The 20,627-nt window shown below is 42.2% G+C and overlaps 1 protein-coding gene across 1 annotated transcript in view; it reads left to right on the top strand.

The window, feature by feature from the left end:
- The first annotated feature begins 10,426 nt into the window (after window positions 1-10,426).
- TTC27 (tetratricopeptide repeat domain 27) overlaps window positions 10,427-20,627 on the top strand; it is a 184,698-nt gene continuing 174,497 nt past the window's right edge. The window contains exons 1-4 of the mRNA XM_047854087.1: window positions 10,427-10,715; window positions 12,149-12,326; window positions 12,727-12,856; window positions 18,823-18,963. Of these exons, the coding sequence (XP_047710043.1) occupies window positions 10,616-10,715; window positions 12,149-12,326; window positions 12,727-12,856; window positions 18,823-18,963 (549 nt within the window). The 5' untranslated portion in view covers window positions 10,427-10,615. The remainder of the gene's footprint in view (window positions 10,716-12,148; window positions 12,327-12,726; window positions 12,857-18,822; window positions 18,964-20,627) is intronic.

Below are 20,627 nucleotides of genomic sequence, written 5' to 3'. Positions count from 1 at the left end.
CATGATCTCGCAGTCTGTGAGTTCAAGCCCCACGTCGGGCTCTGTGCTGACAGCTCAGAGCCTGGAGCTTGCCTCTGATTCTGTGTCTGCCTCTCTCTCTGCCCCTCCCCCGCTCATGCTCTGTCTCTCTCTCTCTGTCAAAAATAAATAAACATTAAAAAAAAAAAAAAAGAATAGTGGTTGAAACTTTCCTGAGGTCTTTTTTTTAAACCTTAATTTGCTTAATGATTTGATCTTTAGATTTTAAGGTTAATCTAACCTTAACAGAAAGGCTTCTGAACTTGCCTTATGTAGTGTATTTTTTATTATGTATCTAGGAGCTTTATTTAAATCTTTTTTTTACCCTGCTGTTCTTAAACATTTTTTTTTTCCATCTGAGCATTTCATAGGTAACTGAATTAATTAGTACAGTGCTTTAGTTCAGGATAATAACCTGTCTTAAATGTCTTGTTCTTTTACTTGTCTTCCTGAACTTGATGAAAATCCTTCATGATAGCCCTTTATTTGACTGTTGACAATAGTTTTAATTTAACTTCCTATTTGTCTTCTGTCCTTGCAGTTTTACAATGTAATTGTCTTTTTGTTGTTGTTTTTTTAATTTTTTTTAAATTTTACACAAGTGGATATTTAAAGTGAGAAAAAGAGATCATAATTAAAATGCTACAAACATAAAGTGCCAAAAATAACCCAACACTAATTGAAATATACATATTTTGATTGCAGTCTTTTTGCTATTGTTTTCACGGCTGTAATCTCTTGATCATCTCTTTACAGGCCACGGTTTTTATAATATTTTGTAACTGTTGAATAGGAAGACCATTCCTTATTTCTTCCAGTATGGCTGATTAATATTTGTTTTTTATTATTGATGGTAGTGATGCATAAAACATACAACCTCACCCACGAACATATACCCTGTTTATAGTATTCCAATAGGATTGTGTCCCACCAACACATAAATTCTGCATTCCATGATTCCCATCAAAAAAAAAAAAATGCTGGTTTTGTAATTTCTTTATTTTTTGTTCTTGTTGTCAACCAACATATTTTAATCCTTCGGCTCATTTGAATTTTCTCTTCTAGTGGTTTAGGTTTTAAAAGCTTTTTATAAATGGACAGTTAAAAAAAAAAAACTGCCCTGTCAGTTAAAAAAAAAAAAATCAGGCAGGGAAGCCTGGGTGGCTTGTCAGTTAGGCAGCCAACTCTTGATTTCGGCTCAGGTCATGATCCCAGGGTCGTGAGATCGAGCCCCCGCACCAGGCTCTTTGCTGAGCGTGGAGCCTGCTTAAGACTCTCTCCCTCTCCCTCTGCCCTCTCCCCCATTCGTGTTCACTCTCTCTAAAATAAGATAAAAATACACTAAAGAAAAAAAAAGAGGCAGAAAAGGCTCTAAGTGTTCTGATTCTATGGACACAGTGATGAGCAGATTGACACTCTCTCCGCTCATGGTGGCCTGAGTCTGGGTGGGAAGAGGAACTCTGAGCAAGTAATTCAGGATGATCCGTGCCCAAAAAAGTGCAGGTTCCCTGAATGTCCACTGCACTTTCTCCCTGTGGGAAGGCAGGTCCAGTATTCCATAAGTCTGACTCCTTTCCAGACCAGGTGTGATGTCAGGGACATTGCTGAAATCACTGGTTGTATTCTTTTCAGAGTTCCCCAGGAATTCCTCCAGAAGGGATTGGGCAGCACACTGTTCTGGGACCTTGAGAACAGGTCACTGTGTGACCAGGAAGAACACAAGTCTCCTTTGTGTCCAGCAGCCAGACAATCACAGTGAGCCCAACGCTCTTCGAAGAAAATAGGGCCTCCGTCTGCTTAAGGTCAAGATCAGACACAGCTTCCCCATTTCAGGTCATGACTTCATTGCCCTCTCAGCCCTTCTCCATACACCAAGCCGTCAGGGAGAATGTCACTTCTAAGTATTTGGCTGGGATGCTGATTCTTCTCCACCTGCGCAATCACTGCAAACCTGAAGTCAGGCACCCTCCCAGGTTTTGTGAGCTGCACATCATAAACCTTGTGTAAAAGTCAAACATATTCCTGACAGGAGTAGAGTTCCATTTTGGCCAGGCACTGATGAGGATTGAGTCTTCTCACAATTAAAAAAAAATTTTTTTTAACGTTTATTTGTTTTTGAGACAGAGACAGAGCATGAATGGGGGAGGGTCAGAGAGAGGGAGACACAGAATCTGAAACAGGCTCCAGGCTCTGAGCTGTCAGCACAGAGCCCGACTCAGGGCTCAAACTCACAGACTGCAAGATCATGACCTGAGCCGAAGTCGGACGCTTAACCGGCTGAGCCACCCAGGTGCCCCTAGTCTTCTCACAATTTTAGATACCTGATTATTGGAAACATTTTCCATAGACATTTTCTCTGTATATTTCAAGCCTTGTTTCTCTTCCATCACCCATCTGTTTACCTCTGGCCCAGAGCACCATAGGACTTACTCATTTATTTCGCCCTAAGACCTTCAACCTGTATTTTTGTTCCATAAGAGATCAACACAGAGAACTGGCTCTAGGAGTATCCCTGGATGTTGGTGGGGGCACCTGGGTGGCTCAGTCCGTTAAGTGTCTGGCTTTGGCTCAGGTCATGATCTCACGGTTCACGAGTTCAAGCCCTCAATCAGGGCTTCGGATCTACTCTCTCTCTCTCTCTTAAAAGCAAATAAACACTTAAAAATAAAATCCTCTAAATCTGTCAAAGGATTATGAGACCACTCACTAATCAGTACGTGAAATAAAAAGACAAAGCTGGATGTATTGCTTCCTACATAGTTTGCTGGGGCTGCCGTAACAAGTAACAGACAGAGGAGGCTTAAACAAGATCAAGGTGTTGGCATGACGCCTCCTGGCTTGGCCTGTAGGTGGCCGTTTTCTCCCTGTGTATTCACCTGGTCTCTCTGTGCATGTGAATGTTGTAATCGCCCCTTCTTATAAGGACATGGATTAGGGCCCACCCTCCTGGCCTTCTTTTACCTTAATTACCACTTTAAAGACTCTATCTCCAAAGACAGCCACATTTTGAGAGGTCTTAACTGAGGGTTAGGATCCCAATGTATGAATTTGGGGGTAGTGGTTGTGGGGGGGAGACACGATTCAGCTCCTGACATTTTCTAAGTGAGGGGACATTTTCTACGTGAGGGAAAATTGTGTTGGTCAGGCAGAGTCTGTCCCAGCTGAGCAGTGTTGATCTTCCATAGGGTGAGGGGCACTGTGGGGTTCGGGGACTGGCAGCCTTTCAGAGAACCTGACATCATGGGAATTCGAGCTACTTTGGTGACACTCTTGGTGGTTGGCACTTAGATGCATGTTTAGCAGAGTGAGCCCATCTCCGCCAGGCTGAGCTTCGGCACAGGAGGCTGCCCCTGGATGGCTTGTACGAGCGTACGGGTGAGGCAGGTTGTCGTTGACACAGCAGGCTTAAAGGCCAGCCGAAGGGCCAGTCTCCCTCAGTTTGTGGCAATGTTATTCTCCATACAAGTGGCTTTCATCTGGTCCCACTTTTGGCCTAAAGTGGCCTAATACCCCTTCCCCGGAACTTGTGGTATTTCTGGCTGATTTACAAGTTTGCACTCTGAATCCCAGTCACTGATGTTCTGCTGGATTACAGAGCAAGGGACAGACACCAGAGCCAGCTGGCTCTCAAGGATCACTAGTTCTATGGCCTTAAATGGCTTCACCAAGATTTGGCTTCTTCTTCTGTAATTGGAAATAACAACAACGGTCTCACAGTGTTGTTATAAGTATCAATCATCAACATGACTTAAGGGAAACACCTAGCACAGTATCCATGCCACATACCACTTCATGGTTCTCATCTCCCACTTATTAGACTCGCCTAGAAGCTTTAAAAATTGCTGAGAAGAGGAATCTCCATAGCCCTCTGAGGTTCTGATTTAATTAGGGTTGATTCCAGGCAGATGATGATAAAACTCCCAAGGTGGTTCTAAAGGTCAGCCAGGCTTGAGAACCATTATTAACTGCTCCAAAATGGTAACTCTTTCAATCCATTCTCTTATATCTTGATTGGCTTTCCCCCTAAAACGTGATACTCTTCCCAAACTTCAGCAATTTTTCTTCTACATACTTGAGAAGGAAAATCCCTCCCCATGCTGTATGCACACAATTTTATGACAGGATGTCTGTGGCTCTGATGTTATAAGGGATGTGTCTTCAGACCCAAAAGTGAAATTGAGGAGACACGGTGACTGGAAGGGAATATTTCTTTTTCCAAACTGTAAAAGGATCACAAGTCACATAGAAGTCTTCCCATGACATTTATACAGGAAGATGCAAAGGGAGATACACATGCTGGATATTCTAATATTTAAGTTATTAAAGTGATTGTTTTTAATGTTTATTTATTTTTGAGAGAGAGAGAGAGAGAAAGAGCGTGAGCGGGGGGAGGAGCAGAGAGAGACAGACACAGGATCTGAAGCAGGCTCCAGGCTCTGAGCTGTCAGCACAGAGCCCGACCCGGGGCGTGAACTTACGAGTTATGAGATAGACACCTGAGCTGAAGTCAGACGCTTAACTGACTGAGTCACCCAGGCACTCCTCTAATAGTTCTATGTGAAATATGTCCTATCATCCTACTTTGACAACTGTTATCTTCATAACCCATAGAATTTATGTATGTATGTATGTTGACCTTCTTTCAACAAAATCTTAATGATGGGTTAATACTTGTGTCAGTTCTAAGGGCTGCTGTAACAAATTACCACCAATTGGGGGGCTTGAATAACAGAGATTTATTCATGCACAGTTCTGGAGACCAAAAGTCTGAAATCAAGGTGTGGGCAGGACTAAACTCCATCTGAAGCCTCTAAGGGAGAATCCATTCTTTGCCTTTTCCTGGTCCTATTAACACCAATAAGCTAAAGAATTAAAAATATGTGATGTAATTTTATCCCAAGTATATAAAGGTTGAATGTATTTTCATCAAAAATGTAAATTTTTGGGGCGCCTGGGTGGCGCAGTCGGTTAAGCGTCCGACTTCAGCCAGGTCACGATCTCGCGGCCCGTGAGTTCGAGCCCCGCGTCAGGCTCTGGGCTGATGGCTCAGAGCCTGGAGCCTGTTTCCGATTCTGTGTCTCCCTCTCTCTCTGCCCCTCCCCCGTTCATGCTCTGTCTCTCTCTGTCCCAAAAATAAATAAAAAACGTTGAAAAAAAAATTAAAAAAAAAAAATGTAAATTTTTAAGAGAATGTTAAGTTTCTATTTTTCCCCTAAAACTATTTATTAACACTAAAAGCAAAATACAAACTATAATTGGGGTGCCTGGATGGCTCGTAGGTTAAGCGTCCGACTTTGGCTCAGGTCATGAAATCGCCGTTTGTGGGTTAGGGCCCCATGTCGGGCTCTGTGCTGACAACTCAGAGCTTGGAGCCTGCTTTGGACTCTGTGTCTCCCTCTCTCTCTGCACCTCCCCTGCTCATGCTCATGCTCATGCTCTGTCTCTGTCTCTGTCTCTCTCAATAATAAATAAACGTTAAAAAAAAATTTTTTAATGCAAAGTATAATCAATGACTCTCAAAACTTTCATGCTGGTTAAAGAAAGCTAAACTTTTAAAATATTTTAAACATTTAATCCAATCTTTTATAAAAACAAAATTCAACAGTTCTAGGGTTTGATGTCATCTAGTGGCTAATGTGAAGAATTGGTGATGTATTACATCTCATTTGAATGGTACATCTGAGTTGTTTAAAACCATGAAATGTTGTCTAGCTACTGTCCATATGTGTTGTAAAGAAAATTTTATTTCATGACTACCTCCAGAACCAAAAATAGAATGCAAAGAGTAGCAAACAAAGGAAGGAGCATCACTATTGAGAAAAGACACTTAATTGTGCAAGAATCTGTTACATTCATGCCAAGAGAGAGATTGTAACAAGTTAATTGTCCTTTCTCTTACCTATGAAATTCTGCAACTCAAACCCTCCCTGTATTTTTAATTCATCAGGACATAGATAATATGTAGAAAAGCCTTTCTCTGGAATCTCAACAGTCTAAATCAAGAGGGCAGATGTTCAGGGTCACCTTGTGTCCTTGGATCTTAAGTGACAGGAACCCTTACTCATGTATTCTTTGAGTCAGTTTGTTTGTGATACATAGGTCCCTTTAGAGCTTCCCACCCTGGGGAGGAGGCCCCCTTATGTGATTCTAAGCATGCCTAAGAGTTCTTGAGTTGAGGGAGAGATGGCACTCTCTAAATGGTGCTGGTTGGATCAAGCCTGGATTATGTGAGACAAAGCAGCATTGTTCCTGTATCTATACTTATGTCTCCTTTGTATCCATTTTGCATCTAGTGAAGTCTTGTTGAAAGCCTTATCGTATTTTCACCTGAATGAAGACCTATCGAGGAAAGGGTCTTATTTTGCTTTGTGGGGGAAACAGCATACCCTTGAGGGGAGCGTGCTATGTCAGTGTTTAGAGTCAAATTCTAGGAGCCCAAGGACAAAGTAAAACCTAGGAGGACATCACGGGGCTGCCTGCCTTCAGTCCCTACTGACCAGGGCAGTTTCCAAAGAAGGAAACCTTATGGGATCTGGTTGCTTTTCATTAAGGAGGGTAGCTCCTTGTTCTGTCTCTTTTGACTTCTATTCCTACCAATATTCCACCCTCACCCACAAACATTCTTTCTTTCCTCTGCTTCTCCAAGCTTTGCTTTTAGGGATTTTTAGCCCCTGTACTGACCTAGGCTCTAGAGCTGTTTCTAGTATGTTTGCTTGGGAAGTTATTTCACTTATTTACCTACTTGCTCTGTCCTGCAGAACAGTCACATACTTCTCACCCACCGTTGTTCACCAGATGTGGAGAGCATGGAACTTTGGGGGTCAGACTAGGTTCAAATCTTAGTGCAATAGTGGGCAAGGTACTTACTTCTCAGTTTCCTTATTTGAAAAATTGGCTTAATAACATTTACTTTAAAGAGTTATTGAGAGTTAAGTGACATATCCATTGAACTGTGTTTAACACCACATCTTCTTTGTCTTATAACTTCAATCCATGTTAATTTGTTTGCCACAGGACACAGACCCAGCTAACTCTCTGGAGGGTTCCTGGTAGTTGTGGGGTTTTGTTCTGAGAGACACAATGCTTGGAAAGAGCAGAGGACCAGCAGTGGGATGAGAAAAAAGAATTGTGTGTCAGGTGAACGCTTTTGAATACTAGTCTTGGGAGAGAAGATTTTATGTTTTATACAATGGACACTTTTTTAGAAAACAGTGTTATTGAGGTGTAAGTGGGTATAGTTGACATAGAAAAAGGTGCACGTATTTTAACTGAACAGTTAAAGTTTTTCCATATGTATATTCCCATGAAATCATTAGCACAATCAGATAGTGAACATATCTCTTACCCGTCCCCCCAATGTCTTTGTTCCTCTTGGGAATCTGTCCCTGCTTTCCTCTTCATTTCCCCACCCCCCCAGGAAACACTGATCTGCTTTCTGTCATAAAGTACTTTGCATTTTCTAGATTTATATAAATGGACTCGTATATTACTTTTCCTGGCTTATTTTACTCAGCATAATTACTTTGGTGTTTGTGTATATTGTGTGTATCTATAGTTTATTCATTATTATAGCTGAATACTAGTCCATTATAGGAATATATCACAATTTGTTTATTCATTCATCCATGCATGGACATTTGGGTTGTAGCCAGTTTTTGGCTATTGCTAAAAATGCTGCCACACACACAATTATTAAAAATTATTATTAAACATGAGATTTGTTAATGAATATGAAAAAGGATCAAAGGATCATGAAATGCTGGTTACAATCCTGCCTCCTTTTTACTACTTAGAAAGATATGAGATAAGATTAGTTAAAACACATAATGTGTATCAAACCTGAAGCTGCTTGGAGAAAGTTCATTTACAATACAACTTAAGGTTCTAGGGTAAACATGGCGTATTCAATATATGCCACCTCTTCTTCTTCAAAACCCACTACATCTATAGTAAAGAAAAAAATTAAGACATATTCAACAGGGGACCATGAGGCTGGGTAACCCTGTCTGGGAGCTAGTAACTGATGTAGCTGACCAGAGAAGGCACAATCCTAAAAATGCAATGGAAAAAACTAAGGCACACTTGCAATCAGACTGAAGAATCCTCAAAAGACTCAGCAGCTGGGTGCACCAGATACCCCTGGGACTGAAGATTATGGGGTGGGAGGAGGAGGGGCTAAAATGAGGAGGATTGAGGCAAAGCTGATTCAGTCATTTGGAACCCCTGCCCACTCCTTTCCCTCCACCCCAACTGTAGTGGTCTTTACATAGTCCGATATTCAGACTGGATCTTGAATGGTGACACTCCTGGCTTTCTTGCTCTACTTGGCTCTGGAACTCTGGCAACCAGACCGTCACTGTCTAGGTAGGAGATTTAAGGAGTCTCTGAGATGGGTGCCTGGGTGGCTCATTCGGATAAGCCACCTGATTTTGGCTCAAGCTGTGATCTCTCTGTTGGAGGGATGCAACCCTGCCTCCAGCTCTGTGCTGACAACATGGAGCCTGCTTGGGACTCTCTCTCTCTGCCCATCTCCTCTCTCTCTAAATAAATAAATAAACTTAAAAAAAAAAAAAAAAGAGTCTCTGAGAAATCTGGCCAGCTCAAAAAAAAAAAAAAAAAAAAAAAGAACTTAATAGATGGGGACATCAGGGTTCCCAGCAACCCGTCCAGACAAGGCGCTCCATGGATCCCCAAGTGGACCTGCCCTGCCCATCAGCTCAGTATCCACTCCATATATATTTTTTTCAGTTGAGACCATATTTTTTTCTCCCACATTGTTATTCCTGGAGTCCATTTTGCCTGAAGAGAGATTAATACACTTAATTACTATGATTGTGAAGCATATCTCATTTAAGGATTTTTTAAAAGTTGATTTATTTATTTTGAGAGAGACAGAGACAGCGCGAGGGGGGGAGGGGCAGAGAGAGAGAGAGAGAGAGAGAGAGAGAGAGAGAGAGAGAGAAACAATCCCAAGCAGGCTCTACACTGTCAGTGCAGGGCCTGCCGAGGGGCTAAAACCCACGAAACCGTGAGATCTTGACCTGAGCCGAAACCCAGAGCTGGACGCTTGACCCACTAAGCCGCCCAGGCACCCCTCAAGTGCAAACAAACCAACCTTGAATTCTAGAGAAAGCACCAAGTTCACTGTGTGGGACAAGGGGGCTCTACAGGCACCCGAGGAATGGTGTAGTGGTCAGTGTTTCTACTGTTTAGACAGTGCTGGATTCTGTGCTGAAAAAAACAACAACAATACGGACGGACACCCTGATTAAATATCATTTCCCGCACAAATAACTTTTAATTACTTCTCAATGAGAAGACCTTCTCGGGCTTCTGCTCTTCTCGGCTCACAGCTCAGGTCTGGCTTCCTTTGGCTTCTTGCAGCAGCCGAGCACCATTCCCCCCAGGAGCGGCTCTTTCAGAGATCTCTTGCACTTTTATTGCCGCAGGAAGGCTGCGCGGTCGGGATTGCCCTGGATCGTGCACGGCATTCCATTCTCGGAGGGCAGGTGTCAGGCCCACTCGGGTGGCGTCCCGCCCCGCTGAGGCCTGGCTCTCTGAGCCTCCGTTTCGGCCTAGGAGGGCGGCTACGAGGAAGAAAGGACAAGGAGAAATGCGAACGAGGCGCCAGCTCCGTGCTCAGCGGCAGGCCCGCAGGGGTGACAGGTTTCTGGCGTCAGTCTTTCCTCCACTAACTTCCTTCCCTGCACCAGCCGGCGGGCCACATGCCCCACTCGGTCATGATTTAGTGGCAGCGTCAAAACCCGATGCCTTCCTTACACTTTTTAATTTTTAAAGTTGGCTTGTAGTTGTGTGTGTATGTGTGCATACAGGTATGTAATCTCTACCCCTGACATGGGGCTTGAACTCACGACCCCTAGATCGAGTGGCCGGCTCCCCGGCCTCAGCCAGCCAGGCGCCCCGATACTTTCCCCACACTTTCATTCTTTCTAAGAATAAAGACCTAGTCTCTGCGGACGAGGTTCTTAACCCGGAGTTCGCGGACTCCACTTCAGAAGGTCTCTAACTTGCCGGATGGTACCCAAATGTTGGCACTAAGGGCCCACGTGCATTTTGCCGCCAGGACCCGCGTCAGGTAGTCAGGAGGGTTCTGATCCAAAAAGGTTTAGGAATCCAAGCGGTAGACCTTTCCTATTACCTCTTCTTCTCAGACCAAGACCGCCGTTTAGCCTCATTTTATTTAATCCCAGTCCGCAGCGGGTGGGGCAAGAGGACTCCACGCCGCTCAAATCTTCTACAGATCGCGGCCCCCGCCCCTAAAGAGGAGACCCGCCCTCGAACCCGCCCATTGCCCGCTCGGGGCGGGGCGTCTCTACTGGGCATGCTCAGTACTAAGAACTTGGGTTGGTCTCTTAGGCGGAAGCCGGGGCGGAGTGTGTGGGTTTTTTCCCAGGGTGTCCCGCGCTGCTGTCATGGCCGCGTCCGTGTTCCTGTGTCTGCACATGGAGTTCTAAGGCTGTGGGTGTATTCACAGGAACTGTCACCACGAGATTTCAGCGTCTTTGGGCCCTCCTCCTTTCACCTTCTTTAGTTAACTCCTGTGTGACCCTCGTAGGAACCTGTTTGGGCTGCAGCGATGTCCAGGGAGATGTGGATACCGGAGCTGGCAGTTTTGAGGGGCTTCCCCACTGAGGCTGAGCGGCAGCAGTGGAAGCAGGAGGGAGTAACCGAATCAGGTGAGAAAGGCGAACCTCCTAGGAACGTAGGCCAGCGTGTGGACTGTGAGGAGAAAGAGTGGCGGCGGCTGGGTTTTCATTCTTCCGTGTTTGTTTTGTTTTTCTGCCCAAATCTAGCTGATTCCTTAAAGCTTTGGATTGTTGCATCCTTGATGTAGCGGGTGGGGTCCTTGGGCTCTGTGCTTGTCTTTACCCCAAGCTTCTCACCGCCTCGGTTCAGTGATGACACCGATGGCGATGTCAGCGTCTTTTCTAAGTCCTTAACTTTTATACAGTCATTTAATCCTTGTCATAGACATGTAAGGTAGATACTACATTTAATACCATTTAAATGAAGACATTTAAAGACATTGTTTAAATAATTTATTCAAGGTCCCACCGCTGAGAAACAGAAAAGCTAAAACGAGGCAGCAAAGATGTAATTCTTGTGAACAGTACACATTTACAGGAGAGGTAGGGTTAAAAGGCATATTTACTAGTGATAAATGTAGGATATAGGCGCATCTGGTTGTGGGATTAAGGCTGGATCCAGAAGAGAAGTAACAATTTAGGACAGTATATAAGCGGGGTGTGTGTGTGTGTGTGTGTGTGTGTGTGTGTACACACACACAATAGGTGTGTGTGTACACACACAAGCAATAGGTGCTTCAGGAGAGAGGTAGTTTTTGAAGTCTGGTCATCTGGAAAATTTTCAGGGAAGAAGTCAGATTTGAGCTGAATTTTGATTAAAGAATGAGACAAGTGGAGAATAACCCAGCAGGAAAAATCACAGGGATATTCATGGGGTATTAGGGGAAAAATGAGTGAACCAGCTGTGCCTCAGGGAGTATAGTGTGGGTAGGAGGAGCCAGGTTATGAAAGGCCTTAGACCCCTGTGTATGGAAACTTTTCTCTTGTCAGTAGGAATCTTTTTGAATTCCCAACAGAAGGGTGACAATACAGTAAAACCTTGGATTGCAAGTAACTAGTTCTGTGAGTGTTCCTCAAGATGAGCAAACATTTCTAATAAAGTTTGACCTGATAAATGAACAATGTCTTGTGTCACTGAATGTCACATGATCACAACTGAGCCAATGGTTCTTGAAATTCGCTTTGATATACAAGTGCTTGGATTACAAGCGTGTTTCCGGAATGAATTATGCTTGCAAACCAAGGTTTTACTGTACTTACTAATGAGGAATATTATTCCTGGGTCTAGCTTCTACCTTGCTGCTCGTTGTATGGATGAGCTGCTAATTGTAGAAGAGGTGATGTTTGTAGAATGATGGGAATTTGCTCAGTGCTTTGTGATTAATGTACAGTAGGCATTCTAAGGATATACATTTAAAAAATTTTGCATACTAAAATGGTAGATTTACCTAATTGTGTTATCATTTACAGTTTGAAAAAAATCGTTCTTTTGGATTATTGGACTAATGTTTTTTATATTGCAGAGAGTGGATCTTTCTTACAGTTGCTGCTAGAAGGGAACTTTGAGGCCATATTCTTAAATTCGTTGACTCAAAATATTTTTAACTCAACCACAATGACTGAAGAAAAGATTGACAGCTACCTTGAGAAGCGGATAGTAACATTCCTGGATTACTCAACAGATTTGGACGCAGCTGAAAGGTAGAATTTTATTTGAAATTTTCATAGAGAAACAGACAATACATTTACTAGAAAGACATTGGTTTTAGTTGTCATTGGAAAACCTGTGCTGTCCAGTATGACAGCCCAATAGTCACATGTGCTTTTTGAGCACTTGAAATAGGGAGTGCAACTGACGGACAGAATTTTACATTTCATTTAATTGTAATTAATTTAAGTTTAAAAGAGCCTTATGTGGCTCACTGTTGTAATATTGGACATTGAGACATAAATTGTTCAGGTTTCAGAAATTTTCTTTTGTAATACTTGGATAATCTCAATAACTGTTGGTTAATATTTTACATTTTTCCTAACAAAACTGAAATGGAATTAGTTGTGGTTACACAGTGGTTCATATTTGTTTCTTTATTCTTCTATGCAGACAACAGCTGATATTCCTAATTGGTGTAAGCAGTTTGCAGCTTTTTGTTCAGAGTAACTGGACAGGGCCTCTTGTTGATTTACAACCTCAGGATTTTTTGCCATCCTTTTTGTTCCAGCAGTTCAGTGAGGTATGCTTTTTGGAAATGTCATGTATAGTTATTATTGTGTTATTATTTTTTTCTTTAGGAACTAGTCTTTATAACCTGGAGTTAATGGCAGGTAGGAAAAAAAAACATGACTGTATAGCTTGTACAAAGCCTAGTAAGAATGCTTGTTCATTGGTCAGATTTTCAACTACTTCCAGAAGTTCCATTGTCAGTCATAGACTCCTCATGGAACTCTCCCAATTTATGGAGCTCTCTTAGTTGCCCTTTTTACTAAAGTCCAGGCACCTGCACCAGTCACCCAGTTGCAGAAATTACCACAGTTATGTAAAGATCTTTTTTGGCAAAGCAGCAAAACTGGAAATCTGTTTAATTTTATTGCAGGTAAGTTGTGCTGCTGTGCTTAAGAATGGATCCCATGGGTGGTTTCCTTTATATTACAAATACTTCTTTAAAGTGCCTGGCACAGAAGTGCTCCATGGTGATAACAATTATTATCCATATATAAAGACAGTATTACTGATTGGCATTAGTATGTTATCAGTAGAACATACAGTTCGAATTCTGCAACAGTTTTTCAGCGCATATGCATGGAGCTTGGTGAGTATGACATACTCTATAAGAGAAGTGTGGTGACAGTGACTTATCCAGTCACCGCAGAGATCTAGACATAGCTATCAATCACTAAGCCTAGAAAAAGGGCTCCTTAGCATCCGAAACTTTTGCAGCAAAAGTGACCTGTTTTCTGTTAGCAAGCTTCTCAAAATTAGAAGTAGCAAATGAAAGGGGAATGAAATTATTAGAGATAAGTGTTAATAATCTGATGGTAGAGGGGCGCCTGGCTAGCTCAGTTGGTGGAGTGTGCGACTCTTGATCTTGGGGTCATGAGTTTGAGCCCCGTGTTGGGCATAGAGCTTACTTAAAAAAATAAATAAAATATATTAAAAAAAAAAAATCTAATGGTGGTGTGGAAAGAGAAGTACCAAAGCAGCCACAATCTGATAGCTACAGTAATTACCACTGTACTGTCAGTGTAGTGAGTCACTATATTAGGTTGCAGTAGAGTAATTGAAATTCATAATCCTGGCCCTAAATTGTTACTGAAAGGTTAAAGGATCATCTGTATCTCATGTCTAAGAAGGGAATTTTTTTTTTAAAGCAGGCTTCATGCTCGAGGTGGGGCTTGAGCTCACGACCCTGAGATCAAGAGCCAGATGCTCTACCAACTGAGTCACCCAGACGCCCTTCTAAGAAGGGAACTTAATCTGCACTTTACAGAGGTTTTCATCCAAAGTAATTAAACTAAAATCCCAAAGCTTATGTGACTTAAAGAGATCTGCTTCACTTTTCTAGAACTTTGCTATTATGCGGAACATCTCACTCCCTCTCTTACTGTGTATGAAACGGTTTCTGCCTCTTCAGTCCTTTGGCGTTAAAAACTCACCAAAGTCATAAGTGTGTTGAGCATGGCTCTGTGGGGCGAGTGGGGCTTAATTGACATGTGTTCCATCAGTCTGAGGTATTCTAAAGATGAGAAGACAGAGGCTCCCGGTGGTGAAGGAAACTTGACAGGGGTCTTATAGCTGGGCAATTGGAAGCCACATTTTCTGGGTCCAAATCCAGTCCTCTTTCTGCTCTCTACTGGTGTAGAAGCACCTGTAAAGTCAGGTAACAATTCAAGGAAGTGAAAAGTGGATGTGTCAGACAGTTTAGTTGGGGGTGGAGTGTGAGTTGAACCTGAAGGGTGATGAGGAAATGGACAGGTGGAGAAGAGGAAGAAATGCAGTCTGGGTGCAGTCATGTGAGCAGAAAGTCAGAGGGGAGAAGAGCATAGTGTTTGTGGGAACGGGCTGCTCTGAGCTTGCTGGAGTAGCAGTAAAAGGTCAGACTTCATGGGATTCAGGCCAGACTGTAGGAAACCTTGAGACTTTGATTTTAGTTTTTTTTTTTTTTTTATTAGAACTACCTCATACATTCAAAAAAGCGTATAAAGTGTATACAGTTTAAATAATAAAAGCCCTTGGTTCTCACCACCCATCCTGAGAAACATTAGCAGCATTGAAGAACAGAGCTTCCTGACTGCTGTTCCCCAGATGTCGAGCCCTGTGTCATTGCAGTGTCCGTGTGGGGCCTGGGCTGGGTTGGGGGAGCCTGTGAACTGGTCTCCTCCGGTTAGCAGCATTTGCTACTTCCTGCCGGGCGCCACTAATAATAGCATCTTCTGCGGATGCTGTGCCTTGGAAAAGGTTGGGAAATACTGCCTCAGAAGGTCCCCTGTGTGCTTCCTGATGGCAGCTCTGGCCCCCCTCTCCCATGAACCAGGCTCATAAATTTTGTGTTAATCATTCCATTGCTTTTCTTCATAGTTTTAGCACCTGTGTAACTCCAGGAAACATACTGTTTAATTTTTCCAATTTTTGAACTTTTATAAATAAATGACATACACTGTACATCTTCTGTGACTTGTTAGGCTCAGTGATATATTTTTGAAATTACATCATTATTCACTTTTACTGTTGTATAGTATTCCAGTTGCATGACTAGACCAGAATTTATATGTCTGTTCTACTCTTGGCCATATGGTATGTTTCCTTTTTTTCCCCCCAATATATTACATACAGTGCTATTAGGAACATATCTTCTGGTAATCATTTGCAAGAATTTCGAAGCACAGCATACTGAAAAAATGATAGCGTTTGTTTGATGCAGTGTGCTAAATGGAGGAGGCCCTTGGGCTTTAGTTGGGTACCCTGAGGGCTGAGGGGATGGTCTTTTAACACACTTGTATACCCATCCCAGCAGGGAGTTGGGAAGCTCCTCTGTGGTGTATATTTCTGTATGTGGAATCGCTATGCCCTAGAGTATACACATGTTCAGTTCTTCTTGGTAATGTCAGATTGTTTTTGTTTATTTCTTTATTTGTGTCAGGTTATTTTTAAAGGAATACTCAAGGGGCCCTGAGGTAGCTCAGTCTGTTGAATGTCTGACTCTTGGTCTTGGCTCAGGTCATGATCTCTTGGTTCGTGAGTTCAAGCCCCGTGTCCAGCTCTGTGCTGACAGTGTGGGACCTGCTTGAGATTCTCTCTCTCTCTCTCTCTCTCTCTCTCTCTCTCTCTCTCTCTCTCTCCACCTCCTGCACTGACTCTCTCTCAAAATAAATAAGTAAACTTAAAAAAAAAAAAAAGACAAAAGGAATACTCAATTTATACTCTTTTCCAGCAATCCAAGAATTTGGAAGGTAGGGGGAGTTGAAGTTTTTAAACACATGAGTACAGTCATTTCCCTGTGGTAATTCATGATTCTTGGCTCTTGTGAAGCACAAATATTTGTGAATATATTTTACTGTCATAGAGTATAGTGACCAAAGCTAAATTCATTTTCCTTGCCTACAGATCTCTTCCTGCCCCTCAGCAAGGTTCAGGGCTATGCTAATCATTAGCAAGGCTGCAAGGACAGGGCCAGGATCAACTACCTTATGGTGGTGTGGCCTTGTCATTTTTAACACTGTTTTCTGGTTTCTGATGCTAACCGGTCTCAGAGGAATAGCACTAAAGGTCCATGTCTGAGCAGTACGTGAGCTGTGCTGACAGCAGAGAGCTTGATGTGGGCTCGAACTCACAAACCGTGAGATCATGACCTGAGCTGAGGTCGGATACTTAACTGACTGAGTCACCTAAGTGCCCCTAAACAATCCTCTTTAAAAATGGACAATTTCCCAAAACCTCTGGAAACACATTTGGAACTCAGTTGCAATATCAGTGTTATATCTCGGGTGTAGGCAGAGGCTGATTTATTTAAGCAGAAGATAGAAAAGCATTTCATTTTTTCATGATTATGCAAGGTAGCACTGGGAAGAGAAATGTATTTATTTATACATTCACTCATTTATTTGTTATTTGTCTTGTTATTACCATCTCCCGAGAGTTTTGAATTGAAGAGTAGGAGGTTTAGTAACCAACCCCTGCTTTGAGTATCAGAGGTAATGATACCCCGGTGGTATATCATGGGCTGTCTCTATCTCTTTGTATAATTTTTTTATTTGTTACCCTAGTAAATTACTTGTTTGCTGCTTCTGTTTAGGGATTTCATTTGCAAGAGAATGATCTAAACGTGTGCTAGAATGGTTAGTTATGTTTCTCATTTCAAAGTGATTAGAATATGGATTATTTTTCTTTTCTTTTTTTTTAAATATTTATATATTCTTGAGTGTGAGTGGGTGAGAGTGGGGGAGCGCGGGAGAGGGTCAGAGAGATGGGGAGACAGAGGGTGTGAAGTGGCGTCTGAGCCGTCAGCACAGAGCCTGATGGGGGCCTCGAACTCACGAACCGTGAGAGTATGACCTGAGCTGAAGTCGGATGCTTAACTGATTGAAGCACCCAGGTGCCCCACAGATTCTTTTTCTTAAAGGCATGTCATATCTTTTTGTAGTGTACCAGTTTGGTCTGGACTTTGGGAAATAAGGGTGCTTATAGCCTTATTTTGACATCTTTGTGTGACAGACAACTCAATGAGGCTGCATATCTAGTCTCGGCACATTAGGCAGGTTCTTCTCCCAAGTTCTTAAGTGAGTATATCTGCTGGTATATTCGGCACCTCTGCATGGGGGTCTTGCAAGATGCCTTGTGCTCACGTGTCTCAGACTGAACTCATGGTGAGGGTCTCCCCCACACCTGGTCCTTTTCCAGTGTCTGTATCTTAGTAGCCATGCCACCATAAGGTAGTGGTCCTAGTTGGAAGGCTGGAAGTGATCCTGGCCCAGTTCTTGTATTCTTCCTAATGCTTAGCATAGCCCTGAACCTTGCCGAGGGGCAGGAAGCGGTCCGTGGGGAAGGCAGCATGGGGCGCTAGGAAGAACACTGATTTGGGAGTTGGAAAACAGGCTGGAATCTCTGTTCAGACACTGACGTCTGTGTGATTTTTGACTGCACTTAACATTTGTGTCTGTTTCCTTCTAAAATTGAGGTGGTTGTAGTAACTTCAAAATAGTTTCTTAATTATTGAGGTTTAAAAAAATTCCTCTGGCCTAGTGTAGGTAGCGGTAAGCTTTGTTTGCAGTTTGGTGGTGCTGTTTCTTTATTCCTCTATTACACTTCTTGACGATGAAGGGAGGACAGCGGGTGAACCCACAGCTTTTTCTTTCTTGCCGATATCGAAGGCTTCAACAATGTATTTACCCAGGCACTGGCATTATTTGGATTATTTAATTTAATCCTTAAACGTACCCTATAAGGTGTGGGTTCTATGATTTCATTTTGTAGTTAATGATGTTTCAGTTCAAAAATTTACCTATATCCACAAACTAACAAGAGGCAGAAAAAGGACACTGTCCTGTGTCTGTGACCTTGGAGCCATGTTTCTAATGGGTAAGCATTCCTGCTGTCTGTCTTGTGGCAGTCATCAAAACTATACAGTGCACATTTTAGAAAACGCAGGTGATTTGTCCATTGTAGAAAGTCTCTGTTTAGCTAAAGACTGGATTTTCCAAATGCATGTCTTTTTTTGCAGCCTTCTGTTCCCACTGGTCCATAGTTTTAGGCCCACTCAGCATTTGGTATGTAAGATCTAACTGGCTGTTTGGCTTAGGAATTTTGGAGCAGACCTGCTTTGTGATGACGTTTGCCAGCTAATGAAGCATATGTGAAATGTGTTTAATGTAAATACTTTAACAGGGATGCTTTTTATTTTGTTGTAAGTAAATCTATAAAGTCGTGAAACCTCTTCAATACTAGCATTTTCTTGACTTCCCTGTTCCTCTAAAGTATAGGCATGTAGGTGGCCATCTGTTAGGGCAGCCTGGGTTTATAGGTCTCCAGGGACCTTTATAATGTTATGATTCTGTCCAGTGCCAATTGCTGTGTAATAGATTAATGCCTTTGTTTCAAAGTTGAATTAACTGGAAAATATGTGTTATTGTAAGATCTATAAAGATTAATATTTTGTTAAATTACATCATCTTGGCTTACTTTTTTTTTTTTTTTTTTTTTTTTCAGGTCAAAGGACTGGATGCGGTTGTTCTGAATCTGCTTATTCTAGACGGGGAATCAGTCTACAGCCTGACCTCAAAGCCCATACTACTCTTACTAGCACGAGTTATTCTAGTGAATGTAAGACATAAACTGACAGCCATTCAGGTAAGGGGAGAAAAGACGGTAGGTGGTTCATACCCCGGGATGACAGTGTTTTGGTGTGTTTTCTAAGTCTTCTTTAGGTATATCACTTTAAAATCTAATGAAAATAGAGATGCCTGGTTGGCTTAGTCAGTTGAACATCTAACTTTGACTCAGGTCATGATCTCACAGTTCATGAGTTTAAGCCCCGTGTCGGGCTCTGTGCTGACAGCTCAGAGCCTGGAGCCTGCTTCATTCTGTGTCTCCCTCTCTCTCTGCCTCCCTCTCCCCTGCCACTTGTGCTGTCTCTCTCAAAAAGGAATAAATAAACTTAAAAAAATGTTAAAAAATTAAAATCTAATGAAAATAAGCAAAAACTTTCTGCTTTTATGAGATTCATCTAATATAAAATGAGATTATATTGAGCCCCTTTAAAAGGATTGAATAGTCGTATGTTGTGTATGTGTGAGTGTATGTAAATGTTGATTCTCTGAATCTTAAAGGTTTGAAAACATCCTTGATGGTCTTTCATGAATTTCCTGTAGGGATAGTGAGCAGGAGGCAGGATTTTAGTATTCTTGCAGTCGATCTTAATTACTGTTTCCTGGCCCACATCCTACCTTGGTTCATCATTTGGGTTGGATTTAGTAGAGCATTTGTTGAATGTCTGTTACATTGTTTCTTTAGGTCACATATAAATTAGTGAGAAGACCTGCTCTACTCACAGAAAGCTACTATGTGGTAGGAGTGACAGAGCTCCAAGAGAGATACAAGCGTGTCTTTTGAGGGTTAGTGGAGGTCACCACCTATACAGTGTGCCTTGTAGCTCCTCAGGCTGCACTGTGCTGTGAAAGCAGCTGTGGACAGTTTGTAAACGAATGGTGTGTGTCTGTGTACCAATAAAGCTTTATTTATGGACACTGAAGTTGACATTTTATATACTTTTCACATGTTGCAAAATATTCTTTTGGTTTTTGTTTTTTTCCAGTGTTTTAAAAATGTAAAAACTGTACTTAGTTCTTAGGCTGTACAAAAATAGGAGTGGGGTGGATTTGGCCTGCGGACTGTAGTTTGCTGACTCCTGTTCTAATTGTGGCAACTTGAGGATGTAGACCCAGAAATGATAAATCTAAATTGTATGTGAAATCTCCCAATTTCCAAGTTTTGGCTGAAGATTTTTAAGAAAAACAGTATTTCGGTGGGGAAAATGTAGACTCGGGCTGTACTGTGTAAGGGCTTATTTTCCTAAGTATTTCATACCCAAGTAGGGGTAGGAAGGCAAGTTTTTGCCTCTTTCAGTGACTGTCATGACAGCCAGAGGAATTGGAATCGCTTGTACTGGAAGGGGTTTTACTGGATTGTTTAGTCATGTTAGCTTGAATAAAATTTTTTTTCTAGAGTTGATCTGAGTGAAATGCTCTTTTCTAGAATGACTAGTATTTGGCTCTAAAGAAGGTGTCACTGAGGCATGGGGCTGCCAGATGACATTATTTTCTTTGTAGTGAGACTAGAGTAGTAAATGAGTGAGACAGTTTTAAATTTTGTTGGTGGAAAACGTTCATCAGCCAGCAGTTAAGCATCTTTAAAAAAAAGATATATGTACTATCAACTTAGGAGAACAAGTAAATATTTGAACGGCTGGTTGTAAATGTCATACTTTGTGAGGTTGGAGAGACAAGTTACCTGAA

This window comes from Prionailurus viverrinus, chromosome A3, assembly GCF_022837055.1.
Source record: "Prionailurus viverrinus isolate Anna chromosome A3, UM_Priviv_1.0, whole genome shotgun sequence".
In the NCBI taxonomy this organism is placed as follows: domain Eukaryota; kingdom Metazoa; phylum Chordata; class Mammalia; order Carnivora; family Felidae; genus Prionailurus; species Prionailurus viverrinus.
The sequence above is the reverse complement of the archived record's forward strand: the minus strand, read 5'-3'. Positions and strand labels throughout refer to the sequence as shown.